Genomic DNA, 15,477 nt, shown 5'->3' with positions numbered 1-15,477 from the left:
TCGCGGATGAAACTGAACTTGTTAGATGGAGAAAGCCAGAAATGAGATGAATATGAATCAGCGACTTACTCTGCAGCCGTCTGCGAGTCGTCTGACTGCTGCGACATGCTCTGAGTGCGTTGCTTAGACCGCACCGCAGGCGCGTCGTCAGCGCCGCCATCGCTGCGAACCGACACTGGCGCAGGCGACATTGCAACTCGAAGTCAGAAGTGATGGACGGATTTGTTGATCAAAACTCAATCGGTACAGATTTTGCATCAACCAAGCTAATATTAGGAGCTGCGCTCCAGTCTCTTTTCTCCTCAGGATGTGCTAGAAGGTCAGCGATCGCAAGCTGGAAGAGAAGGGAGGGCAGAGGTCGCTCAGTCGTAGCAGTGTCGGTCCCTTCCGAGTGAATGAGAGAAGTGAAATGTTATTGGTGCATTATGTACTATCTTATCGGCCCGCACCCCACCTTTGCTCACTCGGTCGAAGCAACCACTTTACGGGACCACCCAAAAAGGGTTTAGCTCCGTCGCGTGAACGCGTCCGCGACGCGAAAACTGGGGGGCAGCTGCAGATGGGTTCGACGCCCAATTGCATTCTGTGTCGTCTCTGTCTTCTGCGTCCCCCCCCCCCCCCACAAACTTGGCTGAAATCTTACGGCTCTTTTATCTGTTCGTCCAACCACCGGCGTAGACTCAATAACCATCACGGACCCCAGATTCCCACTTCTTTTTTTTGTTGTTTTTGCTTTCGTTCGATCTTCCTTGTCCCTGAAAATCGAATAATCAATATGAGGTATGTCGATCTCCCAACACCAGCCCGCTCTATGCCACAGCCACTGACAAACACAGTTCTCCTCTTCGCGAAAACCCCTCCTCAGCCAACCGGGGTCCTGCCCCGAACAGAGCAGGCCGCAAGCGCGCCCGTGCCGACGCTGAGGATGGCTCGCCGGCTGGGGCCCCCTCCAGCCCCATCATGCCCTCGTCCCCGCCGGCCTTCAACATTGCCCACGGCAACGACAACAACGATGACGACGACATCGAGGAAGATGTCGAGATCCCGGACGACATTGATGACCTCGAGGAGATGGCCGAGGACGACATTGACCTGTTCCAGGAGGGCTTCGAGCGTGATTACCGCGAGCGCCCTGATGACCGCTACGAGGATATTGACATCGACGACGAGGAGTACGATGCCATGGACATCGGCGAGAGGCGCCGTCTCGAGGCCAAGCTGAACCGGAGAGACCGTGAGGTCGCTCGTCGGCAGCGTATCCCGGCTGCTTTCCTGCCCGGTGAGGATGAGGGTGATATTGATCTCACGGCTCAGCCCCGCCGCCGCAGGCGCCGGTACGATGAGGACCCCGATGAGGACATGGAGGGCGACATCATGGAGGAGGAGCTCTCGCTCGAGGCTCTCCACGACTTCAAGGCTTCCAGTCTGACTGAGTGGGTTTCTCAGCCTGCCGTGCAGCGCACCATCAAGCGCGAGTTCAAGGCCTTCCTCACCGAGTACATCGACGAGAGCGGCTCGTCGGTCTACGGCAACCGCATCCGTACCCTTGGTGAGGTCAACGCTGAGTCCCTGGAGGTCTCGTACGAGCACTTGGCCAACTCCAAGGCCATTCTGGCTTACTTCTTGGCCAATGCTCCGGCTGAGATCCTCAAGCTGTTCGACGAGGTTGCCATGGACGTCGTCCTGCTGCACTATCCGGACTACGAGCGCATTCATGCCGAGATCCATGTCCGCATTTATGATCTGCCTGTCCAGTACACGCTTCGTCAGCTCCGTCAGTCGCACCTTAACTGCCTTGTCCGCGTTAGTGGTGTCGTTACGCGGCGTACTGGTGTCTTCCCCCAGCTCAAGTACGTCAAGTTCGACTGTACTAAGTGCGGCGTCACGCTCGGTCCCTTCCAGCAAGAGTCGAACGTGGAGGTCAAGATCACATACTGCCAAAGCTGCCAGTCGCGTGGTCCCTTTACGCTCAACTCGGAGAAGACGGTCTACCGTAACTACCAGAAGATCACCCTCCAAGAATCTCCTGGCACTGTCCCAGCTGGTCGTCTGCCCCGCCACCGCGAGGTCATCCTTTTGTGGGATCTCATCGACAAGTGCAAGCCTGGCGAGGAAATTGAGGTTACAGGTATCTACCGCAACAGCTACGATGCCCAGCTCAACAACCGCAACGGCTTCCCTGTGTTCGCTACTATTCTTGAGGCCAATAACATCGTAAAGGCCCACGACCAGCTGGCTGGTTTCCGTCTGACTGAAGAGGACGAGCACCGCATCCGTCAGCTATCCAAGGACCCGCACATCGTTGACAAGATCATCAACTCTATTGCTCCGAGTATCTACGGGCACACCGACATCAAGACGGCCATTGCCCTCTCCCTGTTCGGCGGTGTCGCCAAGACAACCAAGGGTGCCCACCACGTCAGAGGCGACATCAACGTCCTGCTCCTTGGTGACCCGGGTACCGCTAAGTCTCAATTCCTCAAGTACGTTGAGAAAACGGCCCACCGCGCGGTCTTCGCGACCGGCCAGGGTGCCAGCGCGGTCGGTCTCACGGCTAGTGTCCGTCGAGACCCCCTGACAAGCGAATGGACCCTGGAGGGCGGCGCTCTCGTGCTAGCTGACAAGGGCCACTGCCTGATCGACGAGTTTGACAAGATGAACGACCAAGACCGCACCTCGATCCATGAAGCCATGGAACAGCAGACCATCTCCATCTCCAAGGCCGGCATCGTCACCACGCTCCACGCCCGCTGCGGCATCATCGCTGCCGCCAACCCCATCGGCGGCCGGTATAACTCCACTCTGCCCTTCTCGGCCAACGTCGACCTTACTGAGCCCATCCTCTCCCGTTTCGACATCCTCTGCGTCGTCCGCGATCAGGTCGACCCTGAAGAGGATGAGCGCCTCGCCCGGTTTATCGTCGGCTCACATAGCCGCAGCCACCCCATGAGCGCGACCAACCCGCGGACGAACCCCAACGCAGCTGGCAATGCTAACAATACCCAGGCGTCATCAGCTAACGGGGGTGATTCCATGGAGGTTGAGTCGGATACCCAGGCTGCTGCTAACGCGGCGGCTGCCAAGGAGGAGAAGGAGGGCGAAATCCCGCAGGAGTTGTTGCGGAAGTATATCCTGTATGCGCGTGAGCGTGTCCATCCGAAGTTGTACCATATGGATGAGGACAAGGTCGCGCGTCTGTTTGCGGATATGCGACGTGAGAGTCTGGCTACGGGGGCTTATCCTATTACTGTAAGCCCGTCTTCCTTCCCCCTTCTCTCAAGTATTCACAGTTGCTGATATTCTGTCCAGGTCCGCCATCTCGAAGCGATAATTCGCATCGCCGAAGCTTTCTGCCGCATGCGTCTCTCCGAGTACTGCTCCGCGCAGGACATTGACCGTGCCATTGCCGTCACCGTCGATTCCTTTGTAAACAGCCAGAAGGTCAGCTGCAAGAAGGCGCTGGCACGGGCTTTTGCGAAGTACACGCTGGCTAGGCCGGGCGGTCCTGGGTCGACGGGGAACAGGCTGCGGGGGAATAGGAGGGTGGAGAGTCAGGCGCAGGTTGCCGCTTAGACAGGGTATGTGATGAAGCTGCAGAAATGGAAAAGTAAAAAGATGTGCGATTGGGATCGTGTCATGACTTGGCTGGGATGTAGGGATTTGGGTTTGACGGCGTTTGGGAGCGTGAGAGAAAGATGTTCTTTTTGTCTAATGAGTTGCTATTGATGTTCTGGGTGTCTATCAAGGAGATGTTATATCAGATGTCCCTCCTCTATGGATGATCACAAAGTATTCTTGATGCGTACTTATCACACACAGGGGACAGCGTAAGATATGCCCGGCAAAGCCTCTATGTGTAGACAAGCCACTAAGCTGGTTACGGAATGTCAAGCCATGAATCTGTTCCCGATTATGCACACCAAATCCGCTGACCGTGATCCAAAAAAAAAAAAAAAACCGAACCTTTGTCAAAACTGGACGTATGTGCTAAACCCTTTACCGCTAAAACTTTCTTTTAACATCTCCAAACTTAAAGCTGAGCCGCATTGTTGAGAATCTTGACCTCCTCGCCGGGCTTCTGTACAGATATTTGTTAGCCGGTGATCCACGGAAACACAATAGAAGAAGTATGGACATACGAAAGCAGGTAACCCAAGATAGGGGCAGTCCGCACACCGGAAGGCATCTCCAAGGTAGCAGCTGCCGCAGGATCCTGTCTTGCCAGGCACAGTAAAGTCAAGCTCTGTCAGCTCCTCCGACTTGAGCTTGAGAGCGTTGCGAGCGGCCTCAGCCTTTTCGCGACGAGCCTTCTCCTCGGCCTCAAGGCGCTGGGCTAGACCGCAGGTGCTGTTATGTCATTGTCAGCATCATGTTCACAGTAAATAGGTAAGTATAAGGGTTGGGTGAAACATACCAGTCCTTACAAGCCCTCCTCTTTTTCCCCAACTTAGGCGCACACTCCGGAGGAGGCTGCATCGGCCCGCGACGCATGTCCTCCTCCGTAAGCAGCGTCTCCTCATCAATCACATCATCATCGTCCTCCGCATCCAAATCCAAATCATCATTAAAGTCCACGAACCCAACCCCCGCAGGCGCCTGTGTCTGTGCCGGTTGCGCCGGCTTCGTTGCGTCCTTCTTCTTCCCAAATCCAAGCTTCAACGGTACCACCTCCTCCTCAGCATACTCAGGCTTCCCAAACTCCCCGCCCCCATCCCTGACCACCAACCCCGCCAACACAGCCTCCTTCACCACATCCTTGTCCCCTGTCAGCGAAACCGCATTCCCATCTTCGCCCTTGACAATTCCGCCCGGCTTCACAGCCCCTGCGATCTTGTTCCAGAGTGTGCGATCCCGAAGAAGCTGCCTCTCTTCATCAGAGACGAGCGTGCCCGTCAGGATGAGAATGAGGTCGTATGTCGCCGAGGGGAGGGTGACGAGGCCAGAGACCAGTCGGTCCAGCATGTGCAGGTCAGTGGCGGCGCGCGGGTAGAGAGCGAAGAGGGAGGCGAGACGGGCTTCGCCTTGGGCTCCGAGGGCGGGGAGGGAGGGGGGTGCTAGGAGGAGGGTTCGTTGTTGCTGGCCATTGTTAGAGGTTTGTTGTGTGGTGGTGGTAGCTGGGGAAAAGTCAAGGTCGGGGGTTAGATCGATGGTTAGGGACGGCGGGGACATATCGACGAGTTTTTGGGTTGTAGTCGCGGAAATTCAGGTTAAATTCAGGTTATTATCAAGGATTCTGTTGGGGAAAAGTTGCAAGAGATGTGCTGGAGATGTGTGCGACTGCGTAATGAAGGATTTTTGAAGCAATGGGGGTGGTAAATGGAGAGAGGGTCAAGAGGAAGACAGTGAAGATACTGGCGGCTTGAAAAGCAGATAAGGTTTTGGCGGGGTAGGTGATAATGATTGCTAATGGCGAGAAATTCCGTGGAGTTGCAGGTTTGCATTACCAAGCATTGCCACTAAACACGCCGCCGCAAGGCTGAAAACTTGAAGCACGATGTGGGGGCACGTGGGTATGTTACACATGGTGGTATTGTAAGTCCTGCCACGCATGACAAGAAAGGTGCAGGTTTCATAGAAAATGAGGCTTCTTGGGGTCAGCTTCTTTCAACCCTCCTCTGCATGATATTTTAGAAACACTTGAGGTATCATAATCATCAACATCTAACAAAGAAAAGCTAGTTCACCAAACAAACCAGTTGTGCAAGGGCTTGGTGATAGCTTTAAGGCACCATCATTGAACAGGCTCACATTCCGCCCACCGTACTCTTAGCAACATCCGATGTCGGCCACGACCAAGGCACTGAGACGCTAGAATGGCGTAATTTAGACTTTTTCTCATCAATCAGAGATGCAGAATGGCCGTTTGGATTAGTCGAAGGATGCGCCCCAGGCTTATATCCTTTCTCGATGTCTCAACGCACCATGTTAAGAAGCCGACGTGGGGTGAGCCGATAGACGATGGATGAGCACTTCTTGTCTTGTATTCACAAATGGTGGTGCTGCCAGTACTGTCAAACATTGCAAAACACAACAACATACTTCTGAATAAGCCTGTAGAGAACTTGTCTTTATTCAACACTCATACTTCGGCTTTACAACTGATGAAATTTAAGATGACAATTGTCGATATGTTTTGAGTCAAGATGGGTATTGTGAATCCGTAATCTGTAACACCTGATTGGTTGAAGGGGTGGGTCCACGGCTTGGAGAAGGAGACCCAGACAGTTCAAAGTCAACATCGTCTGTGTTTAATTTCCATGATAGCAAGAGACCAATGATATTTCGATGTAAGAGACTCATCCTTTATCTGAAGAGCTCATGCTACGAGTGTGACCAATCTGTGAGAAAAATGGGCTGTTGAGACCTAACGCTGTTGGTGACTTGTCACCGGCCAAACATCCAGGTTTGATTGGAAGAAGTACTTCTGGCGCAATCTTGGGGCTCCAGTGGGTTAACTGTCCATGAAAGGATTCATAGGTTCGAATAATTCAATAGTGGTTTCAATGGCCTAGTTGGTGTTGCTGGTAGTATGAGAGCCATGATTAGTGGGCAATCTCGGTGAAATGTGGTCCTCCCATGCAGGACAACTCACCGTCAGTGCCCGGATCGATTATGCTCTCGAGAGTTTTATTCGATCTCATGCGAGCTTGCATGTCTTGCTCACATGCCCTTCTAATGGCTCAGAGTAAGTAGATGTGCAGTTGGAATTACAGGCATCAAAAGTATCCCAGGAAAGAGCCCACGGCTTTCTGCAGATGCGAGGAAGACACGAGGACGGTCAGGTGCCAGGGCGCCGGAGCAGATGGCGATCTGTCTCGGCCCCACACCCGGAGATGCATGACTGCTCGAAGCTGGGGCCCGGTTATCCGAATCCCCACCAAGATCTCCGGGCCATGCTCATGGCTGACAAGGACTGAGCCGATCACTGATCGCCGAGGCCTGATCTGTTGCTGGTGCCGGCCACTTGAGCTATCGCCGACTAAAACGGAAAGGAGCAACGCCTGGCTTTGCACCAATGACCTCAGAAGAAAGGCCTTTGTCGAACTGCTCCCTGGACGATCACGTCGTCATCATCTTGCCTGGCAACTTTGTCTCCAACGATCAACAAGTTGAGGTGAGCAAGTCCCGATCTGCTGGGCATTACTCAGACTCCTGGCCATCCACATTGCTACCAGAGATATGGCGCTGTATGTCAACATCGTCTCAAGCGGCCACGTTGCAAGATGCCTCCATGATAGTGTTTTATGTAGGGTATCATGTCCAAACCCCATCGCGAAGATCCACGGGACCAACCGGTCTCCACGGCAGCGATGACTCGACGTGAACGGATGACTCGTCGCTCGGCCGAATGGTGCAAACAGCCCGATGCCTTCCGCAATGCAATATTTCGCTTCGCCGGTGGCGTGGCGTTGAGAGGACCCGTTGAGGCATTGCGACACGGCACGGTCCCGAACACTGACCGGTGCTCTCCACCTGCCGCGCAAGCTGCCATAGAGTCATCGACTCGCACCAGCGGTCACCTGACATTTCCGACGATATCAGCCTCAGGTTGGCAAGGATGTGCTGGGCTTGCCGCGCGCCTGTCTGCTTTCGCAAGCCGGGCACACCAGCAGATGTGGCATTATCAATATGGTATTCACTTTTGGGATTGGAGGACAGGCAATTGGCATTGGAAATCGAAATCTTGGATGTCTTCGTGTTCCTGCGAGCGCATTCGCGATGAGGGACGAAGCTTCCAGCGCGGTGGCTGCCCACGACAGCCTGCCAAGCCCCACAGGCTAGCCAGAGAGGGCTTAGCGCGGCACCCCCTACCCCGCACCATGCACGCCGTTCTGGCTGGCGATAGAGATTGGTGGAGTCGCTTGGAAAGCAGGTGGGGAACTGATGTCACTGCATCCAAGAACCACCGTTGAGTGCAGCACCTTGATCGCAACAAATGCCACAGATATCGGGCATCAACTGGTATTGTATGAAGCCAATTGGCCGCCAGGGAGTGTTTACAATGGTTCTCTACACCCTACGTGAACCGGCTCAACTGGCGGTGTCGTGTATCGCGAAAATCACGGAACCTGCGGTGCAGGTCGCGGTTGCTTGTCGAAGGTGTCAGCCCAGGCATGCCGGCCGCTTGCATCAAATCACGCGACTCCGGGACACGCCTCCTGGCTCCCGGCCGGGCTGTCGAGCCTGCACCCCAACAACCTGCCCAAACTGCCGTGTCCCCGCAGAGGGGACTCCTTGCTGCTTCCCCCATGAACGGTGCTCGCCTGATCAACTCGGGCTGTGAGTGGCCGAGTTACAAAGTGACAGGGTGACTCTTCCAGTGATGGAGATCCAAGGATGAGCAAGCTTAGCCATTGGACGACTCCATCGAGCTGCCAGCTCGACGTGTGACTCTGTCAGAGATTGCCCATTTATAAAGCCCCCCCAAAGCTTCCCCTCCTCTGACTTGCCACCCTCCTTCAGTCTCATCAACAGCTTCTTACAATTTGCGAACGCTCTCCATCATTGTCTCACACAAACACCCATCACAAAGACACGACCAACTCCCTCTTCCACATATACCAGTCCCTTCTAGACCCTGCCTGAGCCATCTACAACATCACCAACACCAAGCCGGTGACGTCAAAGAGAACTTGACCGAAGGTGTGCCCCCTGAGACAAACAGGCTTTAACTCCCATCCCTCCTTGGCTGTTTGCCATCGTCAATTCTGCATTTACTGACCACCTTCAACAGTACACTCCTCAAAAGTGAACCTTATTTCTGACCCGCCTCTCATCACCAATCATATCATCGGCTCTTCATATCCATTAATCAAAAGTGAGTGTTGCCGTTCTGTCTGCACAGCATGACATCATCAGTTAACCAGCTCGTGAAGTGACTCGCTCCCACAAGTACAACGACAAGGACCATGCTGCTCTGGCTAGCGGCATGGCCGCCCCACAGGAGCATATTCCCAAGTACTTTGGCAAGCATGGCTTCCCTGACGCCGACCCTAAGAAGATCAAGAAGAACGGCGCTGGTCGCTGCAATTGGTAAGCTCTATGTTTTGTCACCAGATGGCTGTGAGACCCTTAGCTAACCTCAATCAACAGGGGTAATCTTGAAGACGAGCTGCTCGACGAGGAGTTCAACTTCACCAACGCCCGCCGCCGCTCCAACAGCAGCAGCATTGCGTCGCTCGAGAACTTCAAGACCAAGTTCGAGGTGAACGAGCCCGAGCCTGTGTTTGAGGAGAGCATGGGCGCCGAGGAAGAGAGCGGGTCAAGCGGGACCAGCGTCGACGAGGACAAGGCCGTCCACAAGGACTAAGTCCAGTCAACACCACCCACTTCACACAGCCATCCTGTGAGAGGGTTTGGCCATACTTTATCTACCCCGGACAATGACCGGGACAGAGTCCATGCTGGTTTAGTTTTCACATGACAACCAGCCTACTTACCTATTACGTGACAAACCATATTCACGCATATCTTTGGCTCGAGGGAAGGCGTTTCTTGGGAACTCTGGCTGGCTGGGATCGGTTGTATTGTAACGAACTTATTACTGGGACGAATCTGGCAGCGGAGGAGAAATGCCTTGCTTCATGATGAGCAACACTGAGCTGACTGGCTTCGAGCTTGCTGGCACTTACACAGACATATTATAACGATCCACGCGGTACATCCGCCTGTGCTGTACACTAGCATATTATTACAGGTTATGAACTGGCCTGATGCTTGATACCTTGACACAGAAGTGAAGTATCGATGTAAAGTTATGGTTGTGTCTGTGTGAGTGAGCTGATTCCGTTGGGTTATTTTGAAGGGTGTTGAGTCCTGGATCGTTGGTTAATCGATGGCTGCCGCACGAAGCAAAAGTCAGGTCTTATAGTGTTCGGATAAAGATCCAAATCGTTGCGGCTGCTGCCTCTAGCCCAAAGCGCGCCGTCGCCCCTGCCTAAAGCTTCGTAAGCGTTCTCCGCTTCCCCTCCCAACATTCCATCTTTTCCATATGCACTCATGGAGCAGTCAAGCGGTTAAGTGCTGGCCCCGGAGTACCATGCTTCGGTCGATTTGCAGGCTCCGAAGGTTGTGGGTTTGAACCTCGCCTTGGCTGGCAGGACAACCAGCTCAGGATCTTCAGGGTCAATTGGCTGCCTGCATTGTGGTATCAAGGTTTCAGTTCAGGCGGGCTGGACTACGGTCGTAGCACCTTGGGTGCGAGGCTCTTGGTACTAGCCACTGAGGTTCTTGTTACGAGGGTACTGGGCTGTAAAAACTCTCAGGGAGGGCTTTTTGTAGCCGGCTAAACCTGGCTTGTGAGCTTTTTGACGGTTTTGCAAGTTGGTTTGTCCATTTTGTTTATAGAGTATCTAACTATGTTTCTACGGATGCACAAATCATCGCAGCAAGTAAAGTCTGCTTGATTGAGATGTCTGTTCTTCGGTAGTTGGCGTTATGTTTTCCCCTTGCTTTGTTGGTAATAGACTAGTGTCACTACAGCATCGAGAAGCCAAAAACAATCATGTCGTTTTACTCTGCGTGTTACTATCCACCAGGTCTGTTGGCACAATCGCTAGGTCTTTAGGATCTAAAAACCAAGTTACTTCAGCATAGTCTCCAGGGAGATCACACAAGATGTCGATGGTAGATACCTGGTATGGGGAGAAAATGCCCAAGAGTTGTCTTCTTCTTAAGTAGCTAAAGAGTTTTCCGATCATCAACATTCTTGAACCTTAAAATCTCATCTACCATTGGTGTGTTTTGTGAGGGTAAGCAATCTGGCTGTAAACGAAGTGAATTGTTCTTATAACACCTCCTATCCGGCATCGCCATCCACACCTCATCACCACAACCTTGCTTCAACTAGACTTCAGCGAGCTCGAACGAGTTCGTAGCTATTTGGAACCATAACTTGACAGGAGCACCTTGATCTTCTGAGATGCTGAAAACTCGTGGTAATAGCCCTTATGTGATCGAGTCGCGTGGACTTCTCTCCCACTCTTCCTCTCCCTCTCCCCTTGCTCCTGTCCAAAACTGTATATACCTCCTTTGCAGTTCCCTCTTTCAACGATCAATCCATCCAAGCATCCACATGTGAGTGGTCGAGTGGTATAAGGCCGCGGATGTCTGACGCACTTGATCCGCTCTTGGTCCCAAGAGGTCATGGGTCTGGCTGATGCTAGCCAAACTAACTGCTCGAATTTTCAAGGGGTGACTCTCGTGGTTGTGAGAGTCTTCACAGAAGATTTGGGGGTGAGGGCCTCTGGCTTTGCAAAAGCCCTCAGGGAAGAGTTTTCGTAACTGACCAATTACACTGCCGTGCTCTTGCTCGCAAGAGCAGATCTTTTGTCGATGAGCTGGCTATACCGCCCGATATTATACCCTCTAGTGAAATCCATGTTAAAACAAAAATCACAAATGCGCGTCCAAACGGATACATCTTACCCCAATGAATAGACAAAGAGCCCTTAGCTGGGAAAACAGGCTTGAACGATACAAGATTCGCGGTCCAGAAGGACATTCATGAATAATTCGGCAGGTGAAAAGCGCCGGCGCGGCCTGGTCTGTGAGCTTTTTGCTGTTTCACTTTTTGCATTATAGTCCTTGAGTTACTCCCTAGTTTCGAGTTTGCAAAGAGTTAATCAGAAGCAACGGTGACATCAACCATCGCCTGATACTGACATGAGGTTTCGTCTTGACCCCGCTTCCCTGTCTATTGAACACCAACCAGACACAATGATTTTGCATGATAAGGATACACAACAGCTCGGGTATTGATTCGTACAGAATTCCCTTCTTCAATGACACCAAGCAACAGACATCTTTTTCGCCTGCTGGTGAGTTTGACAACCTGATTGACGCTGATACTTCTCTTACTGTGCAACACTCAACAAACTCCTCATCACCTTCGCCGCGGGTTTGGCTGTCGACCCCTCGACCTTGATGCGTCCTATGCAAAGCCACGACCCGTCCGGCATATGAACTGCCACGGCGCCTGCGCCAGGGCCTTTAGGGACGGCATCGGAAGGAAGGAAGAAATAAGTCGTGAGAGGTACAGGTGTGAACTGCTGCTTCTGCGCTTCGGGTGACGAACCCGCTGAAGGTGGAGGATATTGCTGGAGGAAAGTCACTGTCCCCTTTGTGAGCTCGCTGGGAGCATTCCATCCATCCATCTCGCTCAGCTCCCCTAGAATCACCCTCTTCACCACCCCCTCATCACCCACCTTCTTCCCCGGAACCCTGACATGCGTCCACACCGCTCCCAAAACCCGTTCCCTCAACACCGCATCCCTTGCCGCAGTCCTCCCTGACGGGGTACCAACCAATCTAACCTCCCCATCTTTCTTCTCTACCTTCGGCGCATGCCTCAATCCCTCCTTCCCCTTCACATCATTCTCAACGACGTCCTCATGCGGAGGGACGTGTTTCCCTTGACGCAGCACATCAACAAGCATTTCTGCTCCGACGGGGGCCAGGAGGTTGTGGAGTTGGACGAGGGTGCAGTCCCGGGGAATGGGGATACCAGGGGGGGGGGTTTGCGAGAGGATGGTGCCAGCGTCGAAGGTCGTGGGAGAGAGGGTTTGGATGGAGACGCCGGTGTGGGTGTCACCGTGGAGGAGGGCGTGGTGGAGGGGGGCTGGACCGCGCAGGCTTTGCAAGGGGAATGTTAGTTAGGTCTATGAAAAGAAATAGAGCAATTAGGATTTATGTCAACAGGGACGTACTCAGGTAGCAAGGATGGATGAACGTTGAGCCCGCCATATTTGGCAGCTGAGAGCAAACGTGGAGGGACGAACAAGCCGAAGGAGACTGCAATGATCAGGTTGATGGGGTCGCCTTCTGGTTGAGGCATCTGTCACATCATCAGCGTCACGTTTTACAAATTACATGGATGGAGATAGCTTACGTTCCACCCAGTGAACGTATCCCTCACATGAACAGGGAGCCCCAATTCATTGGCAAGTTTCTGCACCGGAACTATAAAATTTTACATTAGATTCATACACTAAGTACTAATTAACGTCTTGAGGCAACCTACCTTCTCTTAACTCCTTATAACCCCTCCCCGTCGGCTTAGCGGGCCGCACGACGACATCAATTGACCGAATGAGCGCGCTGTTACGGCGATACTCGCGGTATAATGCGTGCAATGAAGCACAGCTGAAGTCATCTGAGCCGCAGAACAGAATCCGAAGAGGATCAGATAGTTTGTTGCTGGTGCTGTAGGATTTTCTAAAGTTCCATTGTGGTCGAAAACGCATTGGCTGGAGGAGCGATGGTGTGGAGGACCATGGGAGACGCCGGGTGAGGAGACAAGGCATGGTGAGATTCACTGTCATTGGGTCAAGTCTCAGAGCTAGACTCCCGCCATGTATGATCAATGAAGAGTGGTCAGACCTGATAGTAAACAAGTTACATGTACTAAGCCCAAGTCTGACTCTCGGCTGCAATCTCACAGAGTTTTGAACTCAAGTCTGCCTTCGAAAGAGTGTCAACACCCTGCTCTCCAAGCAATCTTTGGCTGACCGAAAGAGGAAGGTGGAGTGCCAAGAGCACTATTTGGCTACTGTCTTGGCATTTTCTGCCGGCTGCCAACACCTGGAAACTGCCGTCACCCTGTCCGAACATCACTTACAGCTTTAAGAGAGAGAATTCCTCAGGATCTGAGATGTCTTTCCAGATATGGCTTTCTAGCTATCAGATACATATGCTTCGTGATGCCTGAGGACGGTACTGCTTTATTTGTATATCGGAATGTATTAGGCTGGAGGACAAAGTTATACGTGACCACAGTTAGGAGAACCAATCTTCCAAGTGTTCTGACGGAGATTCAGACCAAATCAGCATGACAGGACGAGGCTTCTGAATATTAGCCTTCATCAGCACTACGACGTACTGTTTAAAGACTATTATGTTGACTCATGTACAAACAAGCCAATGTGACACCATCTTCTCCATCCATTTCAACCGTTCGGTTGCCGCTCATCAACCCCCTTAACTACTGTCCATCGATATGCGACAGCCCACGGACCATCAGCAAGCTGAATCTCCCAAGCAGGTGGTAAAACAGCTATCACTGTCGCTGGCACAATCGTTGTTCCCAAAATTACATCGCTCCCGTCAGTTTTCTCCTTTTCATAACCATCTAGATCTCCCTTGCCGGCAAGAATCATCTTCACACCTCTGTCCATCTCCCCGTTGCCTTCAGGGAAAATTCGTCCAAACACGAGCGTCATCCCTGCACCAACGCCTTGTCCAGAAGAACGAACTTCTTTAACAATGATCTTCAAAATACCGACCTTCTCATTCCAAGGACCAACCAAGTTCTTCAAACCTCCCAATCCTGCCTTAGCTTCTCCTTCTTTAACACCAACCAGCCAATCCCTCACTTCAGCCGCCAGCCCTCCCGCAATATACCCCCCTGTGCCGCCACTTTTGCGACGGTGTTGATGCGGAGCAGGGGAGAAAAGCAGATCAGGGTTGGCGGCTGCCACTGAGTCTGGTACAGCTGGGGTAGCGAGGACTGCAGGGGGACGGAGAGGAGCTAGTAGAGAGATGTGAGGATCTGGGGGCTCGGAGGGTTTGTTGAAGAAACGGGGAGCTGGGTGAAAGTTCATGTTTGGGTTGATCCTTTTTGGGCGTGGAGTTAGAGTGAGGATATGTCTTGGGGAGTCAGGGGGTTGGTCAGGGGAAGAAGGATGGGGTGATAGAGGGGGTGATAGAGAATTATGGCTCTGTGAACGATTGCTTATTGGTGTGTGCGAGAAATGAGAGGGAGAAGCTATTGGTGTTGTCTCCGGAATCACATCCCCTTCTTCCGCTCCATGATGTATGTCGTAGTCATCGGGATCATCAATCTCAACATCCTCTCCTGCATTCACATCCTCCTCAAACTCATCATCAACCACGTCCGGTAATTCATCTAGCTCCTGAATCTTCGATTGAGACTCGCTGACAACAGACTCAATGTCTGACGTGATATCAATGGAAATCCTTCTCCTCTTTGGTGGCCTACCCTCCTGATGGACATACCCATCAGGGGGTGAGGACTCGGGCAGCTGGGAGGACTCAAACTCAATTGGCTCCGGTAATGAATCCCTCACTGGAGGAAACTGAGATGGTGACCCATCTTGTGGCGAGACAGGAGAACTTTCGATAATTTCCCTTACTGAGAGTGTCCGTGGCGGCTCTGGCTTGAGAGAGAGAGCTCGGTTGGTGAAAGGGCCTGTTCGGGATGAAGAAGGGGGTGGAGGTCTAGGAGTTGAAAACGCGAAGCGTGGGGTGGCCCGGAATTGACCTGAGTTTGGAGCATTTGGTGTTTGTTTTTGAGAAGTTGACTGTGTGTTGGACCTCTTGGAGGCCAAGAAGCGGGAGGGCGCCGGGGTCTGGAGGTGTGAGTTTGACTCCGAGACGGTGCTAGGACAGGGTATGGGGATTAGTTACTGTTGGTGGTGGCATATCTCACGATAGCTTAGCAGCCCTCGCTGCGGACGG

At 52.7% G+C, this 15,477-nt stretch overlaps 5 protein-coding genes across 5 annotated transcripts in view; 2 read left to right on the top strand and 3 right to left on the bottom strand.

The window, feature by feature from the left end:
- CTHT_0063210 (uncharacterized protein) overlaps positions 1-160 on the bottom strand; it is a gene marked incomplete at both ends in the record, with an annotated part of 1,689 nt that extends 1,529 nt beyond the window's left edge. The window contains one exon of the mRNA XM_006696565.1: positions 70-160. Within this exon, the coding sequence (XP_006696628.1) occupies positions 70-160 (91 nt within the window). The remainder of the gene's footprint in view (positions 1-69) is intronic.
- A 615-nt stretch (positions 161-775) lies between these two features.
- Positions 776-3,573, top strand: CTHT_0063200 (DNA replication licensing factor mcm2-like protein; the record flags this gene model as incomplete). The annotated part of the gene is made up of 3 exons (XM_006696564.1): positions 776-780; positions 837-3,249; positions 3,310-3,573. The coding sequence occupies 3 exons, from the start codon at positions 776-778 to the stop codon at positions 3,571-3,573; spliced, it is 2,682 nt and encodes an 893-aa protein (XP_006696627.1).
- A 457-nt stretch (positions 3,574-4,030) lies between these two features.
- On the bottom strand, positions 4,031-5,169 carry CTHT_0063190 (uncharacterized protein; the record flags this gene model as incomplete). Its single annotated transcript, XM_006696563.1, has 3 exons — positions 4,031-4,078; positions 4,140-4,347; positions 4,415-5,169. The coding sequence occupies 3 exons, from the start codon at positions 5,167-5,169 to the stop codon at positions 4,031-4,033; spliced, it is 1,011 nt and encodes a 336-aa protein (XP_006696626.1).
- Positions 5,170-8,114: 2,945 nt separating this feature from the next.
- Positions 8,115-9,310, top strand: CTHT_0063180 (uncharacterized protein; the record flags this gene model as incomplete). Its single annotated transcript, XM_006696562.1, has 4 exons — positions 8,115-8,280; positions 8,735-8,818; positions 8,877-9,033; positions 9,094-9,310. 4 exons carry the CDS (start codon positions 8,115-8,117, stop codon positions 9,308-9,310), a joined length of 624 nt encoding a protein of 207 aa, XP_006696625.1.
- Positions 9,311-11,855: 2,545 nt separating this feature from the next.
- CTHT_0063170 (methionyl-tRNA formyltransferase-like protein) lies at positions 11,856-13,304 on the bottom strand (the record flags this gene model as incomplete). The annotated part of the gene is made up of 4 exons (XM_006696561.1): positions 11,856-12,633; positions 12,708-12,835; positions 12,890-12,960; positions 13,022-13,304. The coding sequence occupies 4 exons, from the start codon at positions 13,302-13,304 to the stop codon at positions 11,856-11,858; spliced, it is 1,260 nt and encodes a 419-aa protein (XP_006696624.1).
- Between the last annotated feature and the right edge of the window lie 2,173 nt (positions 13,305-15,477).

Source organism: Thermochaetoides thermophila (genome assembly GCF_000221225.1).
Source record: "Thermochaetoides thermophila DSM 1495 unplaced genomic scaffold scf7180000011821, whole genome shotgun sequence".
NCBI classification, from domain to species: Eukaryota; Fungi; Ascomycota; class Sordariomycetes; order Sordariales; family Chaetomiaceae; genus Thermochaetoides; species Thermochaetoides thermophila.
Note: the sequence above shows the minus strand (reverse complement) of the source record. Positions and strands in the feature narration are given on the sequence as shown.